Source organism: Pezoporus occidentalis, unplaced genomic scaffold (assembly GCF_034315485.1).
Source record: "Pezoporus occidentalis ecotype Australia unplaced genomic scaffold, CSIRO_AGI_Poc_V1 ctg2, whole genome shotgun sequence".
NCBI lineage: Eukaryota > Metazoa > Chordata > Aves > Psittaciformes > Psittacidae > Pezoporus > Pezoporus occidentalis.
In genome coordinates, this window is record NW_026913855.1 from 21,711,687 (window position 1) to 21,736,976 (window position 25,290).

Genomic DNA, 25,290 nt, shown 5'->3' on the forward strand with positions numbered 1-25,290 from the left:
GCAATTGAGCCTTTTCCTCTCCTAAACAACCCCGGGTCCCTCAGCCGCTCTGCACAAGACTTGTGCTCCAGACCCTTCACCAGCTTCGCTGCCTCTCTCTGGACCCGCTCCAGCACCTCAAAGTCTTTCTTGTGGTGAGAGGCCCAACATGTACACACATATAGGTATGCACACAGACATGCATGCACAGACACACAGGTACATGTACACAGACCCATGCAGACACACACACACGTATGTACACACACGTCCCGGTACCGATGCGCGCGCGCGCGCACACACACACACACACACACACACACACACACACACACACACACACACACACACACACACACACACACACACGCATGTGAACACGCACGCCTCACCGCCCTCCATCCCCTCCCGGGGCCCCGTTAGCTTTCGGCACCGCCCGCGCCCCGCCCTGTCCCTTCCCTCTTCCCCCCTCCGGCGCGTCCTTCCCGGAGGCCGCAGAATGGCGCGGGCCGTGCTGGCGGTGAGCGAGAACTTGGTGGAGGAGGCCACCTGCCCGCTGTGCCTGGAGCTCTTCCAGGAGCCCGTCATCACCGACTGCGGGCACAGCTATTGCGGGGCCTGCCTGGCGGCGCTCATGGGGATCCCGCCGCGCACCGTCGACTGTCCGCAGTGCCGCGCCTCCGTGGCACCGGCCTCGCTGCGGCCCAACCGCTCGCTGCGCTCCATGGCGCAGCTGACGGAGGCTCTGGACAAGGCGCGGCGGGCCCACTGCCCGCAGCACGGCGAGCTGCTCGGCCTCTTCTGCGAGACCTGCCGCTGCTTGCTCTGCCTGCTGTGCCAAGACGAGCCCCAACACCGCGGCCACCCCGCCCGACTCGCCGAGGAGGCCGCCCGGCAGCTCCGGGTACGGGAGGGCGGTGGGGAGGGAGGGTGTGTTGGGTTTCCTGGCGGGGGCTGGGTTCTCCTGGGGAGCCGGCTGGGCCCCTTCCTTGGCACAGCTTGGTGTCCTTTCGGGTACAGACTGGGGTGCCTCCAGGCACAGGCTGGGGTACCCACCAGGCACGGGCTAGGACGCACTAGGCACGGATCTGGGTACTCCCCATACGCGGGCAGGGGTGCTCTCTGAGCACAGTTCAGGGTCCCGTTGGGTCATGGGCTGGGGTCCCTTCCAGGAACGGATCAGGGTTCCCTCTGAGCACGGGCTGGGATCCCCTTTAGGCATGGGTCTGGGGCCCCCCATGCTTGGGCTGGGGTCACTCAGGTTAGAGTCACCTCAGGGCACAGGCTGGGGTCCACTCCCAGGCATCAGTCTGGAATGTCCTCCCAAGCACAGGTTGAGATTCCTTCTAAGCATAGATCCGGATCCCTTTTGCACATGGGCTGGGTTCTTCTCTGGGCACAGGTTAGGGTCTCTGTCCAGCTACAGCTTTGGGTCCTCATCCAGCTGTTGGCTGGTGTCCCCATTTCAGTATGGGTTTGGGGTTCCTGTCTGGTACCAAGGCTGGTGTCCTTGTATCTCCACTACCCTGCTTGGGCTGCTGGTCCTTCCACTGCCCATTGTGTCCCCCAGACCACCCAGGGGTGCAGGTCTCACTGCTCCCTGCTCTGTGTCCCAACAAGGTCCTGAGTGCCCCATATGTCCCCAGCCGGGGACGGGGCTGGGGCTAAAGGGGACAGGGGCTCTGCTCCCAGCACGTGGGCTGGGATTCCCCAGGCCAGCACCCTATTCTGCTGCAGGGAATGGCTTGGAGGAGCATAAGGGGATATATTTAACACTGTTGAATTTATGGAGCGTGCCTCACATGCAGGGCTGCTGTCACTGCAGACCTCTTCCACAAATCCCACTTCCAACACCAAAAGTTGGTTTTCCTAATTAAAGAAAAAAGCCTCAACAAACCAAAACCGAAACCAAAAAACCCAACAAAACCGCAAACTTCAGGCTTTCCACATGAAGCTATTCCAGAAATGTTTCTGGAACAACTGTTCATGGGAATCTCCCTAGCCTGGCATAACACATGTTGGGAGAGAGGTGGGTGCTGGCTCTGAGTGCAGCTGAGCTTGGAGCCTCACAGGGGCTGTTTAGCGACATTATCTCACTACTGCATATGTAACCCCCAAATATCCCTATTTTCCCTTTTTTTTTTTTTTGGTGTTTTTAACCCAGGAGACACTCCAGAGCAACCTGGTTCTTCTACAAAAAGAGAAAGAAGAATTTAGGCCCATGGGACAAAAGAAAAGTGATAGCCTGCTGGTAGGTATTTCTCTCCATGTGCACAGTGTGCCCCTTCCTGTCTTCACGGCCACATCCTGTCTTCCCTGTTGCCATAAATATTTATCTCCTTTTCCATAACCACACCACTTTCCCTCTCTGTCCATCCCATATATTATTTGTCCCTCCTGCTCTCTCAGATTCTGCTGTCCTTTTGGGGCCACCAGCATCCCCCTTTGCCTCCCCTTTTCCCCTCTACCAGCTTTTCATCTCCAAAACTTCTTTTCCCCATGATCCTGCCCCATTCTCTGCAGCCCCCTTCCCATGCTGTGATGTGGCAGCCAGAGGATGGGATGGCTCAGGGGCCTCTGCATGGGTGCCTTGCAGGGCAAGGTGGCCTCAGAGCAGCAGAGCCTGCGAGATGCTTTCACGCAGCTGCAGGAGTTCCTGCAGGAGCAGGAGGATGTCCTGCTAGTCCAGCTTGGCCAGGTGCATGAGGAGCTCAACCAGGAGCGCTGCAGATACATCTCCAGCATTTCAGAGAGGGAAACGCTGCTGGACACGCTGATTGCGGAGATAGACAGGAAATGTGACCAGCCGATGGCTGAGTTCCTTACGGTGAGGCTGCATTACTCACCTGGGCGCTGCAACCATCCCTGGTGAGACTGGGGGCACACTGCATCCTGGGGCCCATGCAGCCTGGCAGTGAAGAGCAGTGCGGTGCTGGCTGGGCTGTGACACTGCAGTGTGTGCGGTGTGAGGTTGGGCCTGCAGCGTGATCTGGGGATTTGGGCAAGTGACTCACTGGAGAGTGCTCAGGAGATTGGTGTGACCCCCCCAATCCCATCTTCATGCAGCAGGGGAGCTGCTGTAACTCACTGCTGCAGGGACCATGGTCCTTCCTGCTAGTGCCAGAGCTGACCTAGTGTTTCCTCTCTTCCAGAATGTTGGCGAAATCCTGGACAGGTATGAAATGGGCTCCGCATCACTCTCTTCCCACATGGCTCTTTTGGGCAGAGGTTTGGGAACACTGCAGCCAGCTGCAGCAGCCAGGAGAGAGGTAGCTTTGCCCTGCTGGGCATTTGGGATTTAACAGGATGTTATATGGAACCAGAGACCATGGCACCCCTGTTGAAGACAGGGTTCTCATGCCAGTAGCTGGGGCACAGCTCCCTGGAGTTCAGGGCTGTAGGGGATTTTCCCTCCTAGCCCACGTGCTGACTGACTGCTGGGGTCAGAGCTCCTCTCCATGTTTTTTCCCCCTCAGGTGTGAGGCAGTGAAGACCCCGATCCCCGATCCGGTTTCCCCGGGGCTGGAGAGGACTCTTGAGAGGCTCTTTCAGAGTACCCAGATGCTCATAGCTGTGATGGCCGAATTCAAAGGTAAAGCAAAGCAGCAGCAAGCAATGCCTTGCTGTGTAGCTGGTGTCCAGGCCCCAGGTGGGTGTGCTGCTGTCTCTGCTGTGCTTCCCTGGGCTCAGCTGCAGAAGTTGATCCTCACCACCATGGTCTGGGAGCAGAACACGTCTGCTCCAGATGGGACCCTCCTAGATGGACTTTGCTGGAGCCTGGGGCTGTGGGAGCTGGGGAGCAAGCTCCACATCTGTGGCTTGCTGTCCTTATGGGGAACAGAACTGCTGCAAGAATCTCATGCATCTTCCTTTCCCTCCTCCAGTGAGCCTGCTGAGTAAGATTGACAGAGAAAGGGGTGAGTTTCTGGAGCTCGTGGGCATAAATGAGGGAGAAAAGCTTTCCAGGATGAGTTTCCTTGTGTCCTTGGGTGCAGAGCTGGACTCACACCACAACTTTTAACTCCAGGGTCTGTCTAAAACCAGGTCCCTTCATTTTGACTATAAAAATCCAGGTCTGTCCCTACGCCAGGCAACACCCAGGCACCAGCCGAGAGCCGGGATAGTATGAGTCCCTCAGCTTTCCTGTTGCTGGAGACTTTATTGTTCTGTTATGTGTAAGACTGTGAATAGTTAAGCAGAGGAGCTCAGTGCATTTTGAGCTGGTTTCAGGCACAGATTTGAAATGCTTTTGCAGGTGCTTTGGGTCCACATGGTCCTGGCAGCATTGCAGAGCTTGGTCTCTGCCCTCTCAGGTTTTGGGATGAGAGACCTGACACACAGTGCAGTGCAGCCTGTGTCAAAATCTGGGGCTACAGAGGAGAGGGTTTGGCAGAAGTTCTGGGGTGGCATTGTGCGGTGACACCTCTGTGGCCTTGTGGGATGGCCGCGGGATGGCAGCAGAACATTCCACATGAACGGGCATTTCCGGCTCTGCAGTGAGACTGGCTGGCTACTCGGTGGAGCAGGGTTAGAAGCTGTTGAGTCACTGGATCAGGGACTGCCATGGCACCACTGCTGCCTTGCAGGCAATGCTTCCTTACACCCGTGGAGGTGTATAACTCCCCCACACTCAGCCTTACTGTAGCCCCACAAACTCAGAGCCAGCAGTATTCTGGAATCAGGTTTATCAAGGCCCATCATGTCTGTCCCCTGCGTGTGGGGACCCTGCCTGTCTCAGTCCCGCTTCAGAAAGCATTGCTTCTCCAATGGGTCCCACTGGGGAGGGCATCAAGCGTCCTGTGTCACATGCCACCAAAGGGGGCTGCGGGTGCTGTATGTGTGTACTCATGGGGCATGTGTGCCCACTGTGCTCATGGGACATGTCCCAGCCCCAGGGCAGAGAAGGGAGAGGTGCTGGTTCACTCCTCAGCACGCAGTAGACTGATGGTCTTCTCTGTTGTTCATTAGAGAAGGTATGGCTGGACCCAGAGACAGCGAGCCCATACCTGAACCTCTCAAAGGACTGCAAGACCATGTGGCTGGCAAGTGGAGAGCAAGAACTCCATGACAACCCTAAGAGATTCACGGGCAGCCCCAGTGTCCTGGGCTCCAAGGGCTTCACGGACGGGAGGCATTACTGGGAGCTAGAGGTAGGGCATGGGGACAGCTGGGCCGTTGGTGTGGCCCTGGAATCCGTTCAGAGGAAGGACTCGCTCAGCCGGGCCCTGGGGAAGATCTGGGCCCTGCGGCTGGACTGGAATCGCCAGTACACGGCACTACACATGCCCCCCACCCCACTGGAACTGAACCAAGAGATCCGGAAAATCAGGGTCCACCTGGACTATGAAGGGGGCGAAGTAACCTTTTATAATGCAGAGAACATGATGCGGATCTTACAGTTCAAGGCCACCTTCACTGAGAAGGTCTTCCCATACTTTTGGCTCTGGTCACAAGAAACCTACATCCAGCTGTGTGCCTGATGGGGTCGGATGCCTCCTGGTCCCTTGCCTGTGCCCTTGCCTAGCTGAGCAGGCAAGAGGTATGAAAATGATGCACCATCAATTTGCAAACTCCCTGCAGTTGGATCTCCTCTGTGTGTTGTTGCACCTCCCCCCGCCAGGTACTTTGGAACATTAAAGCAGTGCTGTCCTGCCTGGGGGTGTCTGCATGCTGGTATCCTGGTCAGATCTTGCAGTGGCAGTGGTCCCCCTGTCCCTGTGATCACTGAGGACACAGAGAGATAAGCAGGAGGGAGGCAGGGAGGATGTTCTGATTGCCCATGGTGGTCTTTGGCAGGGCTGCATGGCTTGCTTGGTTCAGTATGGGGTGCAATCACTTTGCAGGCAGGAACAGGTTGGAGCCATGGAGGTGCTAATTGTGGTGGTAACTGCTGATGAGAAACTGTAAAAACCTGCTTGAAAGGAAAATACTGAGGGAGGGGACAGGGCTGAGTGGAGTGCTGGAGAGAGGGCACAGTCCAAGCCTCTCCATGCTAGAACGACAGGGCAGTGGGGATGTGATGGGAATCTCTGGGATCCTGGGTGGTCAGAGAGAAAGCACACCAGAAACCAGGAGCACTGTGTGGATGTGGTGGATGGCAGGGCCTGGGCAGAAGGACATGGGTTGTGTCCTGTAGGTGTGGGATCCCCTGACAGTAAGTTATTTTTCTTCTTCCCTAGTAGCTGGTGCAGTGCTGTGTTTTGCCTTCAGTCTGAGAACAATGCTGATAACGCACCTATGTTTTAGTTGTTACTCAGTAGCACTCAGCCTGACTAAGGACTTTTCAGTCTCTCATGCTTTGCCAGTGAGGAGGGGCACAAGAAACCGGGAGGAAGAAGAGACAGGACACCTGACCCAAACTAACCAAAGGGGTATTCCATACCACAGCATGTCATGGCCAGTGTATAAACCGGGGGCAGTTACCTGGAAGAGACAATCACTGCTTGGGTTGGGCTGGGTATCGGTCAGTGGGTGTGGGTGGTGAGCGACTGAGTTGTGCATCACTGCTGTTTATTGGGGTTTTTTCCCCTTTCAGTTTTACATTCTCTTCCCTTGTTATTTCCATTATTATTATTATTATATTATTAATGTTATACTTCAGCTATTGGACTGTTCTTATCTCAACCCTGGTTAGGGTTGGAAAGGACCTTAAGATCATCCAGTTCACTGTGTTTCTACACTTGTGGGACTGTTTTTGGAGCTGGCACTGCTCCCCCTGCACCCCTGGTGTCCACAATCTGAGGCCTGAGGGATGACCCATGCAAAGACTCCCTTCCCCACAGCACAACCATTGCGGCCTCCATCCTGCTCAGTGATGGCGGGCAGGGGACAGAGAAGGGATTAGGCAACGCAGGCAATAAGCCCTCTGAAAAGTTGGGCTTGTTTCCATTTTTAAGGCAAATAGCAGTGCCTGGGTAAATGCCAGAGTCTCTTGAAGGTAGTGGTTGAGAGCAAGGTCTGTCGCGGTCAGAGCGTGACCGTTTTCCCTCATCGTTCCCAGGTTTACCCGCTTCCCCTCAGGCCCGGGGCGGTTGGAGGCACGGTTAAACGGACAGGGTCAGAGATGTAGCGGATAAGCTGGGGTCTGCGTGAGGCGGGGACTACATTTCCCAGCATGCACCGCCGAGGAGGGGAACGGCGCTGCATGCTGGGAAATGTAGTCTCCACCTTGGCAGTAGCGCTGCCCAGCGGCACCCTCTTGTCTGGCTTCTCTATTGGTCAGGAGTGGCATCAATCAACAGCTGGAGGCGGGGAGTGGGCCACCCGCCTCTCTTCTTATTGGCCAGAACGAGGGCGGTGGGCGGGAGGATATGAGCGAACTTCTTCGCCCACTTTAAACGTCATTTAGGGACCGGTTTTGATTGGTGGAGGGGACGTTTGGCGCCAGCTTCGGAGCGGGCGACGGGTAGCGGCTGCAGTCAAAGCAGTGCTGGCCGCGCTGACAGTAGGACGGTTCGGCTCTGCTCGGTTCGGCTCATTCGCTTCCATGGATTCCGCACTGCGCGGTACCTTCCGCCGCCGCCTCCTACTTTTCTCTCCGGTCTCCTCCGCTTCACCCGCCGTGGTCAAGGTTCTCTTTCCTGACAATTTCTCGCCGGTCTCCAACCTCCGCCTCACCATGGAGCAGCTGGGACGCGGGTCAGTCAAAGCCCGGGCCCTTTCTGCTGTCCCTGGGGATCCCCCTCTTTTTTTTTTTTTTTTTTTTTTTTTCTGGCTGAGAGGCTCTACCATGCTCCCCCCTAACAACCCCCCAAACGGGCCCTCCAGGGCCTCTTCCTCCCCCGTCTTCCCTCCCTGACCCGAAGCGAAGCCTGAGGGAGCTCCCCCTTTACCCCCCGACCGCCATACTAGGTCTCAAGGGTTCCATCTCCTCTATCCCACACCAAAAGCAAGGCCTAGGAGAGCAATTCCTCCTCCCCCCATTTCAAAGCTAGGACTCGCGCCGTTGTTCTTCGTCCGTTCCTCACGCGCCCCCCCCAACTGCCTCAACCGCACTAAGATCTTGTGGACCTTTTCTTCGACCCACCCCCAAATTTAAGGCCTCGAGAAATATTTCTCTCCCCTTTTCCACCCCAAGCAATGCGCCGGGGACCTCGTCTACCCTCACCCCCTAAAAAAGTGAGGCCTCGTGCATCTCTTCTTCCTCCCTAATGGAGGCCTTGAAGATCTCTTAATCTCCTTCTCCCTTCAGACGTGAGGCCTCGAGGACCTCATCTCTTATTCTCTCATTCCAAGCACCCCCCATTCTTAACACTAAAATCTGGAGCACCTTTTCCCCTCTCCCCCCAAATGAGGCCTCGAGGAGCTGTTTCTCCCTGTCTTTAGACCCCCCTCTCCCCCGCACGCCCCCAGTTAGGCCTCCAGGAGTTCTTCCTATGTACCCCCATGCCATCCTTGCAAACCCAGGCTTTCCATTACTCCCTTAACCCCCACCTTTTCTGATGCCTTCACCCCTGCTGAGCTCCACTCCCCCTCCCACCCCTCCTTCCACCAAATAGCCCCCTCTCTGCTTAAGCAGCACAGAGACTGCCACCCCCCCCCTCATTCCCGCGGGAGCTCCTGCCCACATGTGGCTGTGGTCCCGATGCTGTGGGCCATCTTCTCCCTGAGTGTCCCTCCACGTGCCACCGTCTTCCCCTGGTTCTGCTCTGGGTGTCTGCCTCACTTCTGAGCCCCATGTTGGGTGCTTTCCCTTATCCCGCAAATTACTGCTGGTACCTTTGTGTCTGTCCTTCCTGCCTCCTGTACCGCATTAGCTGCAGTATCTCAGCTCTGTTCTTGCTTCCGTTTGCCTGGCTCCCGTGCACCCACTCCTCTCTTTGCCATTTCACATATGGGAAGTGCTGCAGTCTCTGAGCTCTGCAGCTCCTCTCCACAGAGCTGCAGCCATGCAGTTGCTCAATCCCATTTTGCTGTTATTGGTTGTAACTCGTTTAATCTCATTATTCCTGCAGTAACCTCTGCAGTTTGCCTCTTGTATAGTTTCTGTTTTGCCCTGGCCTGCTCTGGTCTTGTTTGTTCTCCTAGTATTTGTCCTTTATTTTCTGATTTTCTATCATTCTTGTTTCTGTAATCACCTGCTTTCTTTATGATCCTTCCCTCCTTCAGATTCCTGAAATTCCTGCAAACAATTTGCACAAGTCCCCTCTGTTTCATTCTTGTGTCCTCTGAGTTTGTAGCCCTGGCTTATGCCCTGGTGCATTTTTTTTTCATTAACCTATGTGATGGAGGAGCAACACTCGAGTAGCTTTTCCTTTCTTTAAGGTAATCTGGAATAAGGCTACATGTGATACATACATCTCTGTACTGAAGCTGCTGTGACCCCTGCCCATGTATGAAATGACTCTGTGTTTGATGCTTGGTCAGGCAGGAGGTGCCTCAAGCCTCTTCACCTACGGAATTATTTAGACTGGTCTGATGGTTATGTGAGCAGAGAAGACCTTGCGTAGTTGATAAAACAAAATTTGAGAGCTAACTACTTATAAAAATGAGTTTGAGTTAGAATAGTGTTAATTTTTCTGTGCAGGCATTAATTAAATGAGTGACTGCCAAAGAGAGGGCTGCAGTCCTGAGAAGGATAATGGGACTCTGGAGACTGGTGTGGGAGGTGCAAATGTGATTCCAGGCATCAGTAACCTATGACATACTTAAACTGGTTTTAGTCCTAAAGTTCTATTGCAAAGTCTGCCACTTAGTTATATTAGAACCTTCATTGTGAAGGCACCAGCTCAGGACAGGCTCTAAAATGTTCAAAACACCCCTCATAGCACCTGATGGAGAAAAGCTTGGTGCGAGGTGACCAGAAAGGTAACCAGGATAGTTACTGTCTTAGATGACACTCTCCTGTCCCTGCTTTGGAAGCCTAACTTCTGCTATTATCCACAGTGCATGTGCAGGTTTAAAAACCCAGAACCTGAAGTGTTAGTCCCTGTAGGGGTTAGATCAGTGTATTTATAAGCCATGGTGATCTGGTGGTGTCATTGTCCTTGTACTTGAGAGCACACAGAACACAGGAGACTGCAGTCTGTAGGACTGCCAAGCTGGAATCCTTCCATTTGGCCATTGATAATGGCTTTGAGGTATGATTACGTGTGCCGTATGTTTACAGGCAGGCACTCTTATATGGTATCTATTGCTGCAATGAGCATTTAAAACAAATACCTATTTTCTTTTACAGCCAACATGAAAAAGCTGAGCATGATCTAGGAAACAAGAATACTAGTAGTTTACAAAGAACTGTGTCATCGGAATCGACAGACTCAGGTATGGCTTTCTCAATTAATAAATAACAAGTAAGAAAGGAGAAGTGTCCTATCTTTACACAGCTTCCACTACAAGCAGCTTCCAGGGTGTGGATAGAGAATTTTTGCTGCCTGCAATCGCTGCAACCACTTCTCATGCTTAAAAGGAGGGAGGCAGGCAGGCCATTACTCGGCAAGCTTCTGCAGTTCATGCAGTTTGGGTTGTGGATGTTTTTTTGGTTTTTTTTTGTTTGTTTTTTTTTGCTTAAGTTGTCTTGGAGTATGTTAGTAGTAGAGCTATATGGAGGAAAAACTGGTTCAGCCCCCTCACTGGGGGACTCTGGCAGAAGGGCTTTTTCCTTTTTTTCTTAGGATGGCTGTTGAGACATGGTTGCTGACTTGTCACGCTTTGTACTGAAGTGTGATGTTTATCACTACCACTTTCTGATTGCTTTGATGTTCTGCTCCATACATGGTAGTAGGTAAACAACTTATCATGAGTGTATCGGCCTTCCTTGCAGCAGAGACAGCTGAAGATGAAGCCTGCTGAAGATAGCTCAAGATAGGCTTCATTGGGGAATTGGAATCCCACCATTCTCTAGTCTGTGGTGTCTTGAGATATTGGCTTGGGGGTGTTTAGAGTTGCATGTTGGGGCTGTGGTCTAAAAAATGGGGAGATAGTGTTTTACCCTTCATTGTTAGGATCCATCACATATCTGTTTTTGTCTGTGAATGGGGCTCACTTGAGTTTCTGGAGGGTGATAACTTTGAAATACAGTCATCACTGTGTGTTTTCTCTCTTTAAACCCAAACTGTGGTAACCTGCTCTGCATGCTTGAATAGAGGCCATTGAGCAGGGTTTGTCTTGTGGTTTGGGGTTTTTTGGTGGCAGTTATCATGAGCTGATTGTTTGTATGAAACCTGAAATACTGATACTTGCCTAGAAGTGTGTGTTTATCCTTGTTTTTCAGATGAGATGCTTTATCGGTGAAAATGAAATAAGCCATTACCCCATAACTCATAGAGTCAGGGAAGCTTCTGATACTTCACTGGTCCAACCCAGTGATGGGAATCAGTGTCTCCAACTGAATTTATATACCAGTCTGACTGTGCATGGTATTTTCAGCCTTCAAAGGAGCTTTATGAACCGCTAAAACACAAGTATAGCTCACAAACCACAGAGCAGGATAAAATAACCAAGCTTGCTAAATCTTCGCTTTCTTCTTGGCTTTTTTGTTTCTGTCTCCAAAGCAGGTCTTAAGTGCTTACAAAACACTTATGATTAAAGTTTCTGCTGTGCTGAGACCACTTCCTGTCAATGTTAGTCAAGTTAATTCTTTGTAGTTGTTTGTTTAGAATGCAGTCACTGAAACAGCAACAAGTCTTGTCATGATGGTATAGAGAGTACCCAGTACACTGCTGGCCTATCACTAGGTCTTGTGAATATGATACAAAAACGCCTTGGGGAGCCTGTGTTTAAGTAAGCTTCACACTTGGCTGTACTTAGATGCTATGTAGCTGGAATGTTTAGCTTGGTTTGTGCTTACAAAGTGCTTGCTATTGTTTCCAGTACGCTAGCAGGCATTAAGAAGGGCATTTTGACTACTTGTTTTCGAATGAGCCAAAAATTTCTTCCTATGAAGAGGTGTAAATAAAAACATAGCTTAAAAAACCCTAAAGGACTAAGTTGTTAAAGATGTGTGTGAGGGAGAATAAGCCAAGAGTGTTCCATGTTATGTGTTAGCACTCTGGTCTCTGTGATGTTCTAGACAGGGCTTAGAGGTGCTTTTTTTTAATTACTCCTATTTTACCTGAAGCACTAACCCTTGATTATGGCAAAAGCCAGTGCTATGGAGTATCTGTAACTGTTATTTACTTCTACACTGAGGTGAGGCTGCAGATGGGGCTTTCTGCATTAGTTTCCAGCCTAAGCTCGTGGTCTCTCTGAGGAAATCTGTAACAGTGTCCAATACTTTGTATTTCCTAGCTAATGCTCAATAGAAAACATTCTGTTATCTCTCTTCTTTCAGGTTGTGCTTTGGATTCACCTGTTCCTGCATCCTCAAATGATATCATGGAGGAAACGTATGTAACTGTATGCTTGTGGCGTTTCACATTGTGCCGTTAGCAAATGTAGGCTAATAAGAGTCTTGATGCAGCTTTTCCTTTGCTGACACATGTGCAATGGGCTCTTGTCTCTGAAAAACTTCTGCAGCGCTCTGCAGCTTGAGCTGCTAGGGTTTCTGTCTTGTCTGCATCCTAGAGTACATAACAAGTCTTGGGTCTGGGTTAATTTATTGTACCAACCAGACTGTTTGAGCATGACATGGGCACCTTACCAGCAGGCTGAGGCTGCACCAAATTGCATGTAAGTTGCAGTTGTCACTCAACACTTAAACTATAATTTATGCTTCCATATGTTCCTACTGATACCAGGCAGTTGCTCTGAGCTTTGCATTTGCCGCTCTCAATTAGATCAATTTTTTCCCTTAACTTTCTGTTGCTAGGGATGGGGCAGATGCTTCTGGTCACTCACGTACTGAGCTTTTCTTCCTTCAGCCTAGCATCTTGTCTAAATGCTGCTGAAAAGAACTTAAGGAAAGGAGGGGGAGAAAGGAGTCTAGCTTATGTTCTAAGAACTAGGATGGTATCAGCTGGCTATAAATAGCTTTTAAGAAAGACAGTGTCGTCAAGCAGTATCTTGGCTTCTGCTTAGCATAACACTTCTTGAGTGAAAATGAAAGTTGATTTTTAGTGTACTGTGCTTTGGTGCTAACTGTGGGGCATCATGCTTGCTTTTAGGTTTGAGAAAGCAATTCTTGAATCCAGCAGACTGAAGTAAGTGTATTTCTACTTCCAACTCCTTTGTCAGTGACTGTGGTAGCTTGTGGAGTTTTATGGGGGGGTAGGAGGAGAAGCGAGTTCTACCCGTGTTAGAGTCTTTTAAAACACGTTGAAATAAATCTTTTTGATTCTTTTTTGTTGTAGCGTTCGGATGCCTTTCAGAAGAATCCATTCTCTGCCAGTAAGTGAGCTTGGTATTGGTGTTCTATAAATATTAAAGAATTTACTATATTAAATGCTTTTAGTTAGATACATTCTATAACTTGTTAATTTTCTGGCTGCAAGAACAGCTAGTGTGGCAGTTAATGAAAACTGTCAGAATTACAGCATGTAAACTCAATATCTCATTTAAGTTAGCACGAAAGATCAGTGATGTGGCTCTGTCACTGCTGCAGCTGATGCATTTTGGTACCTGAACCAAGATATGTATCAGCATTTACTCCTGCACAGAGTTTGCAGTTGGAGTCTTTACAGTCTTTATTAACCACTCTTTTGTTTTAAATGCAGTTGTGCAAAGACATATATTGCACAATACTGAACTGGCACTTCTGTATGAATATTGTAGCAAAGCCTCCTGGGATCCAGTCCTGCTCTGAAGAGAAACCTTTCTGATTCCCTGGATGACGATGCTTTTCAACTGTTGGAACAAGATGAAAAGGAGAATGTAAGCATTGCTTTCCATTGCTGTGATGACAGGCATAAGAGGTGGTACTGCGAGAGCTGGATTAGCACACCCCTTTAACAGTGGATGTGGTGGAAAAGGCTTCTTTTCCCCTCTCCAGGCAGTAGTTCAGACATAACAAAGTTTTGCATAGCTTATCTCCAGGGAGCTTGCAGTGAAGTGCAACAGCACTGATCATAGTGACTGCAAGCTGATTATACGTTCACAAAAAATCTGGAAGACTTTGGTTGCCCAGCTCTACTTTTGTGCTGCTGAGCCTGACTCCTTTTAGGCCGTGGCAAGGGAAAATATATTCATGCCACTCACTTTAGATAGCTATGAGGGGTGCCTCTAGAAAGCTGTTTCAATAGATCACCCCATCTCTTTCCACTACTGGCATGGGAAGCCTTGATTCCTCGCAACACCAATGTCCTTTTGGCTACTTGGTCTGGAAGGCTTTGCTGCTGGAAATCCCACTGGTGGGCCTCTGACAAGTCTTGACAGAAGAGGGGGTGTCAGCAGAATTTAAAAATGATTCCTTTTGCAGAGAAGTTGGCTGACAAAAGAAATAGGAAAGCCTTAACCCTATGGGTGATATCAAAAGGATAAAAGCTTAATTATGTTAAATGAATTGCTATTCTAACATCTTTAATCTGAAAACATTTGCCTTCAGACTACTCCTGTTGGCAGTAAGGAACTTAAAAGCACAACCTCAGGTAGCTTTAAAAAAAAAAACAAAACAAAAAAGATAAAATGACCCTAGAGCTTCACACAGTTTTTGATTTTGGTAAAATGATCACTTTGCTCCTTTTTAACTCAGGAACCATTTGAGTTTAAGAAGCCAACCAAACCAGCTTCTCGTTCTTCTGTGCATGTGCATTCCCCTGCTGGAAATGGTGTTCCTGGACCAAGGCAGAATTCATCTCCAGCTCAGATAGTAAGTACTATAGTGTTCTTTACAACTAATTATCACCTGATCTTCTGCATACCTGGAGGTATGCAGAAGGGGAAGAAAAATTAAGAAGAAGAAAAATTGCATCATGTTCTAAGGCAGCACTGTTAGTCACCACTAATGTGTCAAATGGAAAAAATTGTCTTGCAGATAAGAGAACTTCTCACATTTGGCTTGTAAGATGATCAGGAGTTTGAAACATCGATTGTTCTGTAGTCTGAAAGATTAGTCATTACAGAGTTGGGTTTATGCTGCAGTAAATTAAGGGAGTGGATGTTGATGTGGAATAGAGGACTTTAGTTTATAATTGTTTTCACTATCAATAAAGTAAATAACTAAATTGGGGCAGATGCATTTAGAACAACTGTGTTGATGTGACTGGATCTTATGTCCAAATATGACATCCAGGAAGCAACTGAAAAGCCATGATGGGTCCTTGCACAGAAACAATGCTGGGGGACTAAGCCTTCCCTCTGTTCCTTGAATCAGTTGGTACTCTTGATCTTGTGTTTATCAGCTGCAGAGTTTATATTACCTCCTGTTCCCACTGACACCAACCGTTTCTTTCCATTGCACCTTCCCTGAATGGTGTCTTTCTCAGACGAGGATTATTGCTTAATGAGTCTAATGAAGCACTCTGCTATTGTAGGGATCAAATAGAAATATTGGAATTCAGTTTGGGGTTTGTTCAAGTCAGTGTACTCAAGATGGGGGAAAGCACCCCATGTTTTCTGTAATGTAGTAAAAGGCAAGGCACTGTCTCTGTGGTTATAGCTCTCTGCAGTAAATGGGAAGAGTGTTGTTAAAACTGTCTGTCTTGTCTCAGTTTCCCATGGGTGAAACACCCAAGGGTAGAAAGGAACACTGCAGCCCAGTTTTCCTGCAGAAGTCTTCTCTGACTTCCTCTGAAAGTGAAGATGATGATGGATTCCTGGAGTTGTTAGATGACCAAGATTTGAAGGTATGTACAAAGGAAATATGGGCATTTTGAAACTTGCTCTGTCTAATGTTAGTAGTCAGCTACAACATGTGTCTGTGGTGCACATATGTTCTAGCAGAAGTCAGTGTGGAAAGTCAGACTGCAAAAAGCTAGGTACTAGGGAATCATAGCAGGTGAGTTATCACCTTTTTCAATTCAGTTTCAGTGTCTCTATCTTATACATGCTCTTTCCTAGTGCAGACAGTGAGATTTACTTGGGGTGTGAACAGCAGCTAGTTTAAGAATTACTCCTGTTCATATTGGCTGTTGGGAATTGCACTACTAGAGGGAATTAGTGGAACAGTCAGCATTTTTCTTTGGAAACTTGCTAAAAGTGCTAGAAGTAAGATTTGCTTCTGAGCTACTTAAGCAGACTTTCTAATTGAATTTTAAATGCTTAAAGCTTTGAAGGAACATCATTGTTAATCAATCAATGAATTGATGTAACTTACCTTCTCCAACACATCTCTACTTGGTTCCATTATTTCATTGAGTATTGGACTAGTGATTGAGTTAAGTTCCTAAAACATCACTAACATGAATTCAACTGAAACACTGGCCCAAGCTGTATTTAGTCTCTGCCCACTGTGGAATAGATGAGAATGAACTTCCTTTTTTTTCCTCAGAACGATGAGGAGATGCCATCTGATGTGGCAAGCCTCTGGACTGCACCACTAGTCATGAGGAGGATGGACAATCGGGTGAGTGTCCTGTGGGAGCATAACAGAACAGAGATGGGCACTTTGTTCTGCAGCTGTTTTCACTGCTGGGAAAAGTGATCACATTGGCTCTGGTCCTGTGTCCCTAAAAACAACAGAATAAGATATGACATAACCCCCCTTCAGTGTTCTGTTATCTCTAAAGACTGTTTAGCTGAAAGGCTTTGTCAGTGTGGAACAATACTCATTGTGTGCATATATATGCATTAACTTTCTTTTTCCAAAGCTACTTCATAAATGCAAGATGATCTTGACTTCCCTTATCAGATACTTATTGACTTATCTTGAATGCATCCAGGGAATCCCTGTAGCCAGATAGTCTGACAAGAGACTGTGAAGGGAGGCTAGATTCCAGCAAAAAGCTCCTTAATCTGCTGATAAGTTGTCTGTTAATTGGTATAAACACTTTGCCAGCACTTGATATTGCTTCTGGTGCTCCAGACTCACCCAGCCTGCAGGGCAAGAAATAAGTGTTACTGGAAATGTAGGTCCTGAATTTAGATGACCCTGTTAATATCCCATTGTTGCTGTGCTGTGACAGTGTCTTCAATAAAGCAAAATTTGTAATGGCCTGAAAGTCTGAGGCTTGCTTAGTTTCCAAGCTTAGTTTTTGCTAGACAACTCTTCTTCTTCCTCGTAGGCCAAACGATGCCAGCTGTTTGGCTCTTCATCTCTGCCTAGTGGTGTAGGAAGAACCACCCAGAAAAGGATGGAAAGATCCCAGGAAGAGAACACTCCAGGGAAAAACAAGAGGAGGAAAAGCCTGACTGAAACAGCTTCTGAGGACTCAACGGTTAGTGGCTTGGCATCCAGTTTTGTAACAGAATTGATTAAGAGGGGATCTAATATAAGTGTCTAGCTGGTGAAGGTTAATGAGAGAGCTTTTTTCAGGTGAATTGCTGACCTAGCAAAACTGCATTCTCTCTTCATAGTGAGGAGATTTGGGGGAGCTGGTGCAGCAATTGCATGCTCCTGAGTCCGAGTTTCACCTTAATCCAAAGGGGATGCTGGGGAGTCGTAGTTCAGGGCTTCGGAGTAAACTCAGTTTTACGTTATGTTGTGGGAAAAGGATCTCTCTGCTGTCAGTGCTCAGCATTGATCTCTAACCCGTTTTCCTCTAGAATCTGGAAATGGTGAAGACACAATGCTCCACAGCAGAGATCGAAAACATTTTGGATGGTGACCAGGCAGACCTTATTGGTGACTTCTCAAAGGTAAGGATTTAATGGTCAAGTGTTAATTCGGTATTTTAATGGCCTCTCTTACTGGAGATGTCTCAAAGCAGCCCAAATAAAGCAAGTCCCTTCAACAGTGCATATTCCAGTTATTGGGAAAGTATGTTGGCTAGAAGGGCTCTTGTCTGCAATTTGACTGTGTTACAAAATACACAGTTGCTGGACACTGTGCTATGGCCTACCTTTGGAATTTTCTCATTTGAATGCTGTCTGTCTTACAGAGTTATTTATTCCGCACTGTTGATGGGAAACATCAGGACTTGAAATATATCGACTCAGAAATGGTAAGTGCTCCAGGGACAGTAAGAAAAAATCTTTACTGGGGGGAGCAAGACAAGAACATCTTGAAACACCTGAACTCTGGAGGGGGTTTGTGGAGTTCTATCTTTCTTTTTTTTTTCTAGATGGTGTCTGTGCTGACTGGGAAGTTTGCAGACTTCATCAAGGAATGTGTGATAATTGATTGCAGATACCCATATGAGTATGAAGGAGGACACATCAAGGTATGTTGGCCCTGTAAGAGTAACATGGAGTTGTCATAAGTTGCAAACTGGGGTCACTTGGCACCATGGGGGCTGCTCTTCATTCAAGAGCATCCAAGGCCATGTGGGTGTGTTACAGGCTATCTGTAATGTTCTGCTTGGGTTTGATGCTGTCTTCCCAATGCTAGAGAGGGCTGCCAGAGCCCCTCTGGGAAACTTAAGCTAAACTGCTTGCAAGGAAGTGGGATGGGCTCACTACAATCATCCACTCATTCCATGTGCTTGTGCATTACAGGGTGCTATAAACTTACATATGGAAGAGGATGTGGAAAACTATTTGCTTAAGAAGCCAATCAAGCCATCGGATAACAAACGAGTGATAATAGTATTTCACTGCGAGTTTTCTTCGGAGCGGGGTCCTCGAATGTGAGTTATCTCACACTCCTCTATATGGAAACTTGTTGCTGTGCTAGCTGGGAGCAAAGCTTTTGGGTGCCACCAGTTACTATGCTGGTGTGCCACTTAATAAGCACCTTATTGTGAGTAGCTGTTGGTTGTCAGCTCTGGCTGGGAGGTAGCACAGCCCATGGTGGGAAAGGGCATATTGGAGTTGTGCTGGCACAAGAGGTGGAAATGAAAAACAGGTGAGCTGCAGCAGTGGCTTACTTCTGTAATCCCAGGAATGGGAAGTTTGGGGTGAGAGCTGTTTTCCTGTGGTGTTTGTTGAGTGCAAGATTTAATGCAGGGTTTTTTCCTGTGGCAGGTGCCGGTTTGTGAGAGAGCGGGACAGGCTGGGTAACGAATACCCCAACCTCCATTACCCAGAACTGTACATCCTGAAAGGGGGTTACAGGGACTTCTTCTCAAGATGCCGTGTAAGTAACATTCACTTAAATTCATCTCTTTCACACTTGGAGAAGAAACAATGGGTAAACAATACTGATGTATTTGTACTGAATAAGGCTGCCTTTGGAGTAGGACATTTTTTGCCAGGGGTGCTTTTCCTCCTCTATTTCACTGTGGTCTCCCATACTGAGAGTAATTAGAATTTGGTAGTGAGGCACTTGAAGTCTGTTCCATGCACCAGAGCTGTTTTGCTGCTATAGCTGAAAGGTTTTCCCACTTGTCTCAAGACAAGACATAGTATAAAACTGGTTTCTACCCTAGCATAACAGCCAGGAGGTCAGAATGTCATTTGGAGAAGGAATTTCAGACTACTCGGCCTGCAAGGACTGGAAGAGAAGGCAGCCCTGACAGTAATTGCTGATAACAGCCCTGAAGTCTCACACTGAGATAACAAAGTGGAAAATTTGAGCTTTGTGTTTTCAGCATCTAATTCAGAAAAGGAAACTAAAAAATGCTCAGCAGCTCTCCCACCAGCATTGTAGGGATGGTGCTTCCTGTATCCCTTGGCTTCTGCTGCCTTGGCATTTCAGAGGCTGTACTGTCCTTCTCCAGCTAGTCCTTCCTGTGCTTCTGAGTGTAACGAAGTTGTGTCCTGACAGTTGCTTTAGCTCCTTTTGGACCCCTGCACTGTAGAGTAGCTCTTAGATTACCTTCACGTTCTGTGACCTGTGTGCTTTCCGGGAGATGCAGGGTGTTCTTTCCCAGTGGCATGTTGGCTTTTCCAGCCTTTGGGATGCTGCTGTTCATGGTAGGGAGTGCTCCTCCTGGGTTTTGGTGCTCCCTGTGACCTGATGGTTCCCCTGTGGCAGCGGGTGCACCTGGGTTTGGTTCTGGGGCCCGTAGGTGCCCCCTTCTGAGGTGGAAGGACCAAGGGCCTCAAGGTGGCAGCATGAAACAGCCGATGGCAGCTCCTATGTGCGCCAGGAGCTGCTTGGTTTCTGGTTCAAGTATTCTTTAAAACTTTGCTATTCCAAGGTGAATGCTAGATAGCCTTAGTTTATGTATTGATGTCTACTAGAAAATCTGGGTGAGAGCTCTGCACACAGGGCTGGAAATCCTTCATTTAATAGCTGTTATCCCTCCAGAAGTAGCTGTAGTCTGAATATCAGTAGGTTTTATTCATGAGTGTCTGGTATGAAGGTCCTGTATAGAGCCAGGGGAGGGTGGTCTCTTTCTGTTTGTTATGATGGTAGTTGTTGGAACAGTTGCTGGCAGGTTCTGTCAGGGGGTCTCAACAAGGCCATCTCTCCTGTGAGACCACCATAGTGAAAACAGCTGCTCTTTCCCCAGAGTTTCTGCGAGCCCCAGAGCTATCGCCCCATGCACCATGAGGACTTTAAAGAAGACTTGAAAAGATTCCGCACCAAAAGCCGAACCTGGGCTGGCGAGAAGAGCAAAAGGGAACTGTACAGTCGCCTGAAGAAGCTCTAAAGGCTGAACTGAACTTACTGCAAAGACTGCCTGTTCGGGGGGGGAAGCTGCAGCAGGAGGGAGAAGAGTCTGTTCCTGGCTTGTAATGATCAGGCACTGGCTCTTTCCTCATCTGTCATCTCACTGGGAACACCCTGGAACTTGGGGCTGCAGGCTTGAACCCAGCAACTGGGATGCTGTCTGGGAGCTGATTCTGATGACTATTCTCATTACACTCCATTTTGGAAATGGCTTCTTGTGTTCTGCAGCATCCACAAAGTTCAACATCCTGCCCAGGGAGGGGTGGGGAGGCTGCTAAGTGCCATGCACGTGGGCTACGTGCTATAAGCAGGGAAAGTATTTTAGTGCCTGTTGGGATTTATTTTGTTTGTTTTAATGCTTTATTTTTATTTAAATACAGTCAAATGAAGCTAATGCTGCTGCAGTTGAATCCTATGAATTGTACTTGCACTGTGTTTCTGCTAAAGGGCAGCCTGCTCGTGGGGGGTGTTAATTTTCTCGGCTGCAGCTTTGATTCCGTGGTTTTCTAGTGTAATGCGTCGTGGTGAAGAAAAAATGGGAAATGGTTCATTACAGGTAGAGGTTCCCAGGTCACTGAACTCCTGTGTTCTGCTCTGGAAGCCTCATAGACAGTCTAAGGGAAAATTTCTTATTGTACTTAAATATGTTCACCTCCCTTTCTTAGATTGCTTTATTTCATAGCAATTTGAATTGGCTGCTCCTTTAGTTCTAGTGCTGGTCTTTCAAAGTAGGAAGAAATTCTGGGAGCTGAGGTGTCTCGTGTGATCCCAGGAGGGCCAGGTCCTGAAGCTGTTCCCAGGATTCCCGGCAGCAGCAATTTACTGTGGCTGCTCCCACTGAGGCTGTGTATTATTATCATGAACCGGGTCCAGAAAAGAGCTCAGCTGTGAGGAGCCATGCTAATGATCCTGCTCTGGGAGGCTGCTCTGAAACCACTCTGCTTTGACTTCAGCTGCTTCTCCAGTAGCAGAAGAACCTTCTGCTGGGAAAGGCAGGAAATAGAATTGGTTCCTAACGGAACAGTGTGTTGTACCCTGTAGCTGAGCCCTACAAAGTGAAGCAGGAACACATGCTTCTATGGCACAACAGTGCCTGAACAGCTTTGCTGCTGCTTTTGGTGAACGAGTGGTTTCGGGGTAAGGCCAGCTGCTTGCTGCAGCAATGCTGTGATGATTACTGTAGCTTATCTTCCTCACACATGAACTTCTTGGTAGAAGTGATGCTCCTGAGGCCTGGCACACAGCCTAGGAGCAGCCACGCATCCAGGAAGCTCATGGCTCTTTAGCAGAAATCCATGCTTTGCACAGCTTGGCTTGCTCCCCACACGTGAGTCCTGTATTTGTACCTGTGTCAAAAAAAAATACTGAAATGGAGGTGACTTGTGTGGAATTTTAACTTGATTTTTTTAAAACTCCTTTTTAAAACTCTGCTGTTAACCTTGAGGGCTGCACGGATGAACCATGAACTTTCTCATTTAAAAAAAAATAAATTGGATTTTGCTGCCTTCCCTCAAAACTGATGACCTGGAAGGGGGAGGAGATGCAATGCAGAATTATAAGGGTGATGGCCACATCTCACCTGGAAAATCTGAACGCCTGGAAGAAGCTGGGAGGTGCAAAGGGCCTGTGTGGTGGGGGGAGGCTGGCTGCTGATGCACCCAAGCTCTGCCAAGCCTTGGTGGTAAATTATCAGTTCAGCAAACTGATGTCTGGGCGCAACTTTGTACATGAGTAGCTGCTCTGTGTGAAAGTTTGATGCACCAGTTGTTTGAGAAAAGCAGAGGGAGACCTGATGCTCTTCTCTGAGATCACTCAGGTGGATAAAAACTTTTTGGCAATCTCTGGCTTTACACTTGCACTTCCTGTGAATGCTCCTGACCCAGTTTGTCATCCCAAACTTACTGATATTTAGGAAATTGAAGATGGATGGGAAGCCCCCAGCAGTACTGGGGGCCAAGAGCCACAGCTTGTGCTTTAAGGGCTCAGCCATGCCTGTTAACCCTGTGGAGATGGATACAAGACCCCTCTTTATACCCCTCTAGTTCTGTGTGTGCTGTCTTATTAGGAATTGGGGTGGGGGGGAAGGAAAAGGCTGCAAGCTGCTTCCAAACAGCATCTGTGCCGTATCGCCCCACAACTGATATACACTTCAGGGGTCTAAGAGAATAAAGTACTTAAAATCCAGACGGTTTGTCTAACTCAGCTAGTCTCACAGCAGGTGTGCTGGTGAGCTGCTCAGCTTCACCATGGCTTGAAAAGAACCCCTTCCTTGGTGATGGCCTTTTTTGGGATATTTGTGTACCTGTAGCTAGGCAAGAAGCGCTCACAGCCTTGTGCAGGAGCCCAGGATCCTGGCAGGGCTGGATGGAGCTGGGAAGGCCCAGTTCAGGCTCAGTCTTTAATCACCCAACTGACCTGGGCATAGTAGGGTGGCAGCCATCTGTATTTCAAGGTAGCGTGTTTCCAGCATCCTATCTATGCTGTGGAGAGTTGCAGCTCATTTTTGGATGAGGATCCTTGTTTGTGCTGGATGCTTTCCCAGTGGAGCACCTGAGAGGGCTGTTTTGTTAAGGATGTTAATGGCTTCCGCAGAAGGCATGGGGATGAAGAGCAGGTGGCCAACAATGGGGTCAGCATTAAAAGCCTCACTTAAAATAAGCAATGTGGCTTCAAATCCACTGGAGGCTAAAGCAGAGAACTGGGTAGGTTTTATTTTCCTTGCCTCCATCTGTCATCCTTAAAACTGATGTTGAAAGCAGCTTAAGGTTGCATCAGCTTTTACCATAGGCTCCTGCATGCTGCAACACTTCGTGTTTTTATATTGCTTTACCATTTGTGGCCTAAAAGGATGCTTGTGATATACAACAGTATCATAGAATCGTGGAGTGGTTTGGGTTGGAAGGGACCTTAAAGCTCATCCAGTTCCAACCCCCAACGGAGGGCTGTGCAATGGTAGTTCCCAGCCTCTTGGAGCCTCTTCCTGCATCCTGTGCTGCCAGCTAGGGCAGGATTCCTGGCAGGCAGCTGCCCTCTCTTCCCCACATGCAGCGAAACCCAGCAATTGTCAGAAGTTATTTGTTAAGTGAAGCTGCCCCCACCTGAGGCTCTGCCAGGCCAGGAGGAATTAGCCTGGGGCAGGAGCACAGAGTGTGTTAAGTCTGCCTGGCACCCAGCATCGTGAAAGGGCAAAGGAGGGTGCTTTGTAAGGGCCCAAGTGCTACCGGCTTGCATTGAGGCAGAGGGGCTCAAATGATCAGCTACAACTGTGCAAAGCATTTGGACACTGGCCTGCGTGACCTGCCTGTCTTTAAACTGGAGAGATGCGGATTTGATGGGTGGACCACTCAGTGGGTAAGGAATTGGCTGGAGAGTTGTGCTCAGAATTGCAGTCAAGTCTGAAAATCTTGGCTTTACCTTGACACAGGCAATGCTTTTTGAAGACAATTCATAGAATCAACTAGGTTGGAAAAGACCATTAGGATCAAGTCCAACCATTACCCCAGTTCTACATGTGGCTTTTCTGGGCAGACACTGCTTTGTTAAGAAAACCATTGGCTTCTCATCTTGCCATTGGCTTTTAGTGACAAGTGTGACTAAGCTGTCCCCTGGTGAGCTGGTCCATGGGTGGCAGTGCCGCATAATTCCTGCAAACATTAGTACCAGGATCTGGCCAGACTGTCATTTGGGATTCCTTTGAAGTGGAGCTGGTCAGTGGCTGCTCCCATGGGGATGTTCCTCCTGCTGTGGCACAACCCAGTGCCCTGTAAGCCCTCTCCTGTATGAGTTGACTCTGCTGTGTCATATCCAACCTCACTTCCCTCTGGTCCACCGGGGCCACACAGGGACGTCCTGCCATTGCCTTATTCCCTGCTCTGCATTGGGCACAGTTTCATCCCATCTCCAGGGCTGGAGCAGGGGAGGGTCAGGGGATGGTCCCAGCTCCTGACTCTGCACTAGTTCCTCTATTTCAGTGTGGCTCTGCCCCTGGGAGAGGGGCCCATTGCCCTCCCTTCCGTGGGAGCAAGAAATGGAGGCTGCCAGCCTGGGTGGAAGGTCGTCGTTAGAGGTCACCAAATCCAGGCAAAGCTGGAAAAGAAGCTAATCTCCTGCTGTCGAGCCAAGCTTCAGGAGTGCTGGAGAAAACTCCGGGTGCTGGTGCCAGCCCTGGGCCTGGTAGCGGCTGCAGCGTGGCTGCATAGGGAAGGCATGCTGGAGGCTGGGCTGGCTCAGCACTGTGGCCCCAGGGAATGGGGCACCAGGCACAGCCACCACGATGCTCCCACACTGTGGCTCTCACCGACTGCACCCCTGCATCTCCCTTCTGGGACGGGGCACAGGCACAGCTCTGTGGTGTCAGTGCCGGGTGTCACTGGGTCCCCCCATGCTCCCTGTGGGCCCACCTTGGAGCTGAGGGGCCAGGGCACCTGCTGCCTCTTAAGGCTGCTCTGGGCTGATGAATCAGCTGCCAACCTGCGCAGCTGTGCTCAGCAGGCAGTGGCACACTGAGGTCCCGGGGTGGGGGGCACAGAGCGTGTGTTCAATGTTAAGGAATAACAGGGTTTCCCCAGCAGTGCCCTGTGCTCTTCCGTGCTGGCACCAGGGCTGCTGACGCCCTCCGTGCAGCTCTTGCTGTTTCACTGTCAGGCGGCAGCCCCAACTCTGCCCTGTGTCTTGTTTTAGGTGCACAAAGCTGAGAACAGAAGGCACCAGGGAGACCTTAGAGCAGCTTCCAGTGCCTGAAGGGGCTGATGAGAAAGTTGGAGAGGGGCTTTTGACAAGGGCAGGTAGGGACAGGACAAGGGGGAATGGCTTTAAACTGGGGAGGAAGGGCCGGTGTGCAG

General features: G+C 49.1%; 2 protein-coding genes across 2 annotated transcripts; both read left to right on the top strand.

Annotated features, from left to right (window-relative positions):
* Positions 1–428: 428 nt before the first annotated feature.
* On the top strand, positions 429–5,633 carry LOC134163380 (E3 ubiquitin-protein ligase TRIM7-like). The gene is made up of 7 exons (XM_062618207.1): positions 429–883; positions 2,144–2,230; positions 2,576–2,806; positions 3,132–3,154; positions 3,456–3,571; positions 3,864–3,896; positions 4,948–5,633. Exons 1-7 carry the CDS (start codon positions 479–481, stop codon positions 5,457–5,459), a joined length of 1,407 nt encoding a protein of 468 aa, XP_062474191.1. The 5' UTR covers positions 429–478; the 3' UTR covers positions 5,460–5,633.
* Positions 5,634–7,450: 1,817 nt separating this feature from the next.
* On the top strand, positions 7,451–22,098 carry CDC25A (cell division cycle 25A). Its single transcript, XM_062618208.1, has 16 exons — positions 7,451–7,617; positions 10,157–10,242; positions 12,251–12,305; positions 13,023–13,058; positions 13,209–13,245; positions 13,630–13,728; positions 14,546–14,662; positions 15,504–15,638; positions 16,283–16,357; positions 17,016–17,168; positions 17,497–17,589; positions 17,832–17,894; positions 18,015–18,113; positions 18,388–18,518; positions 18,856–18,967; positions 20,289–22,098. The coding sequence occupies exons 1-16, from the start codon at positions 7,466–7,468 to the stop codon at positions 20,427–20,429; spliced, it is 1,584 nt and encodes a 527-aa protein (XP_062474192.1). The 5' UTR covers positions 7,451–7,465; the 3' UTR covers positions 20,430–22,098.
* The last annotated feature ends 3,192 nt before the right edge of the window (positions 22,099–25,290 follow it).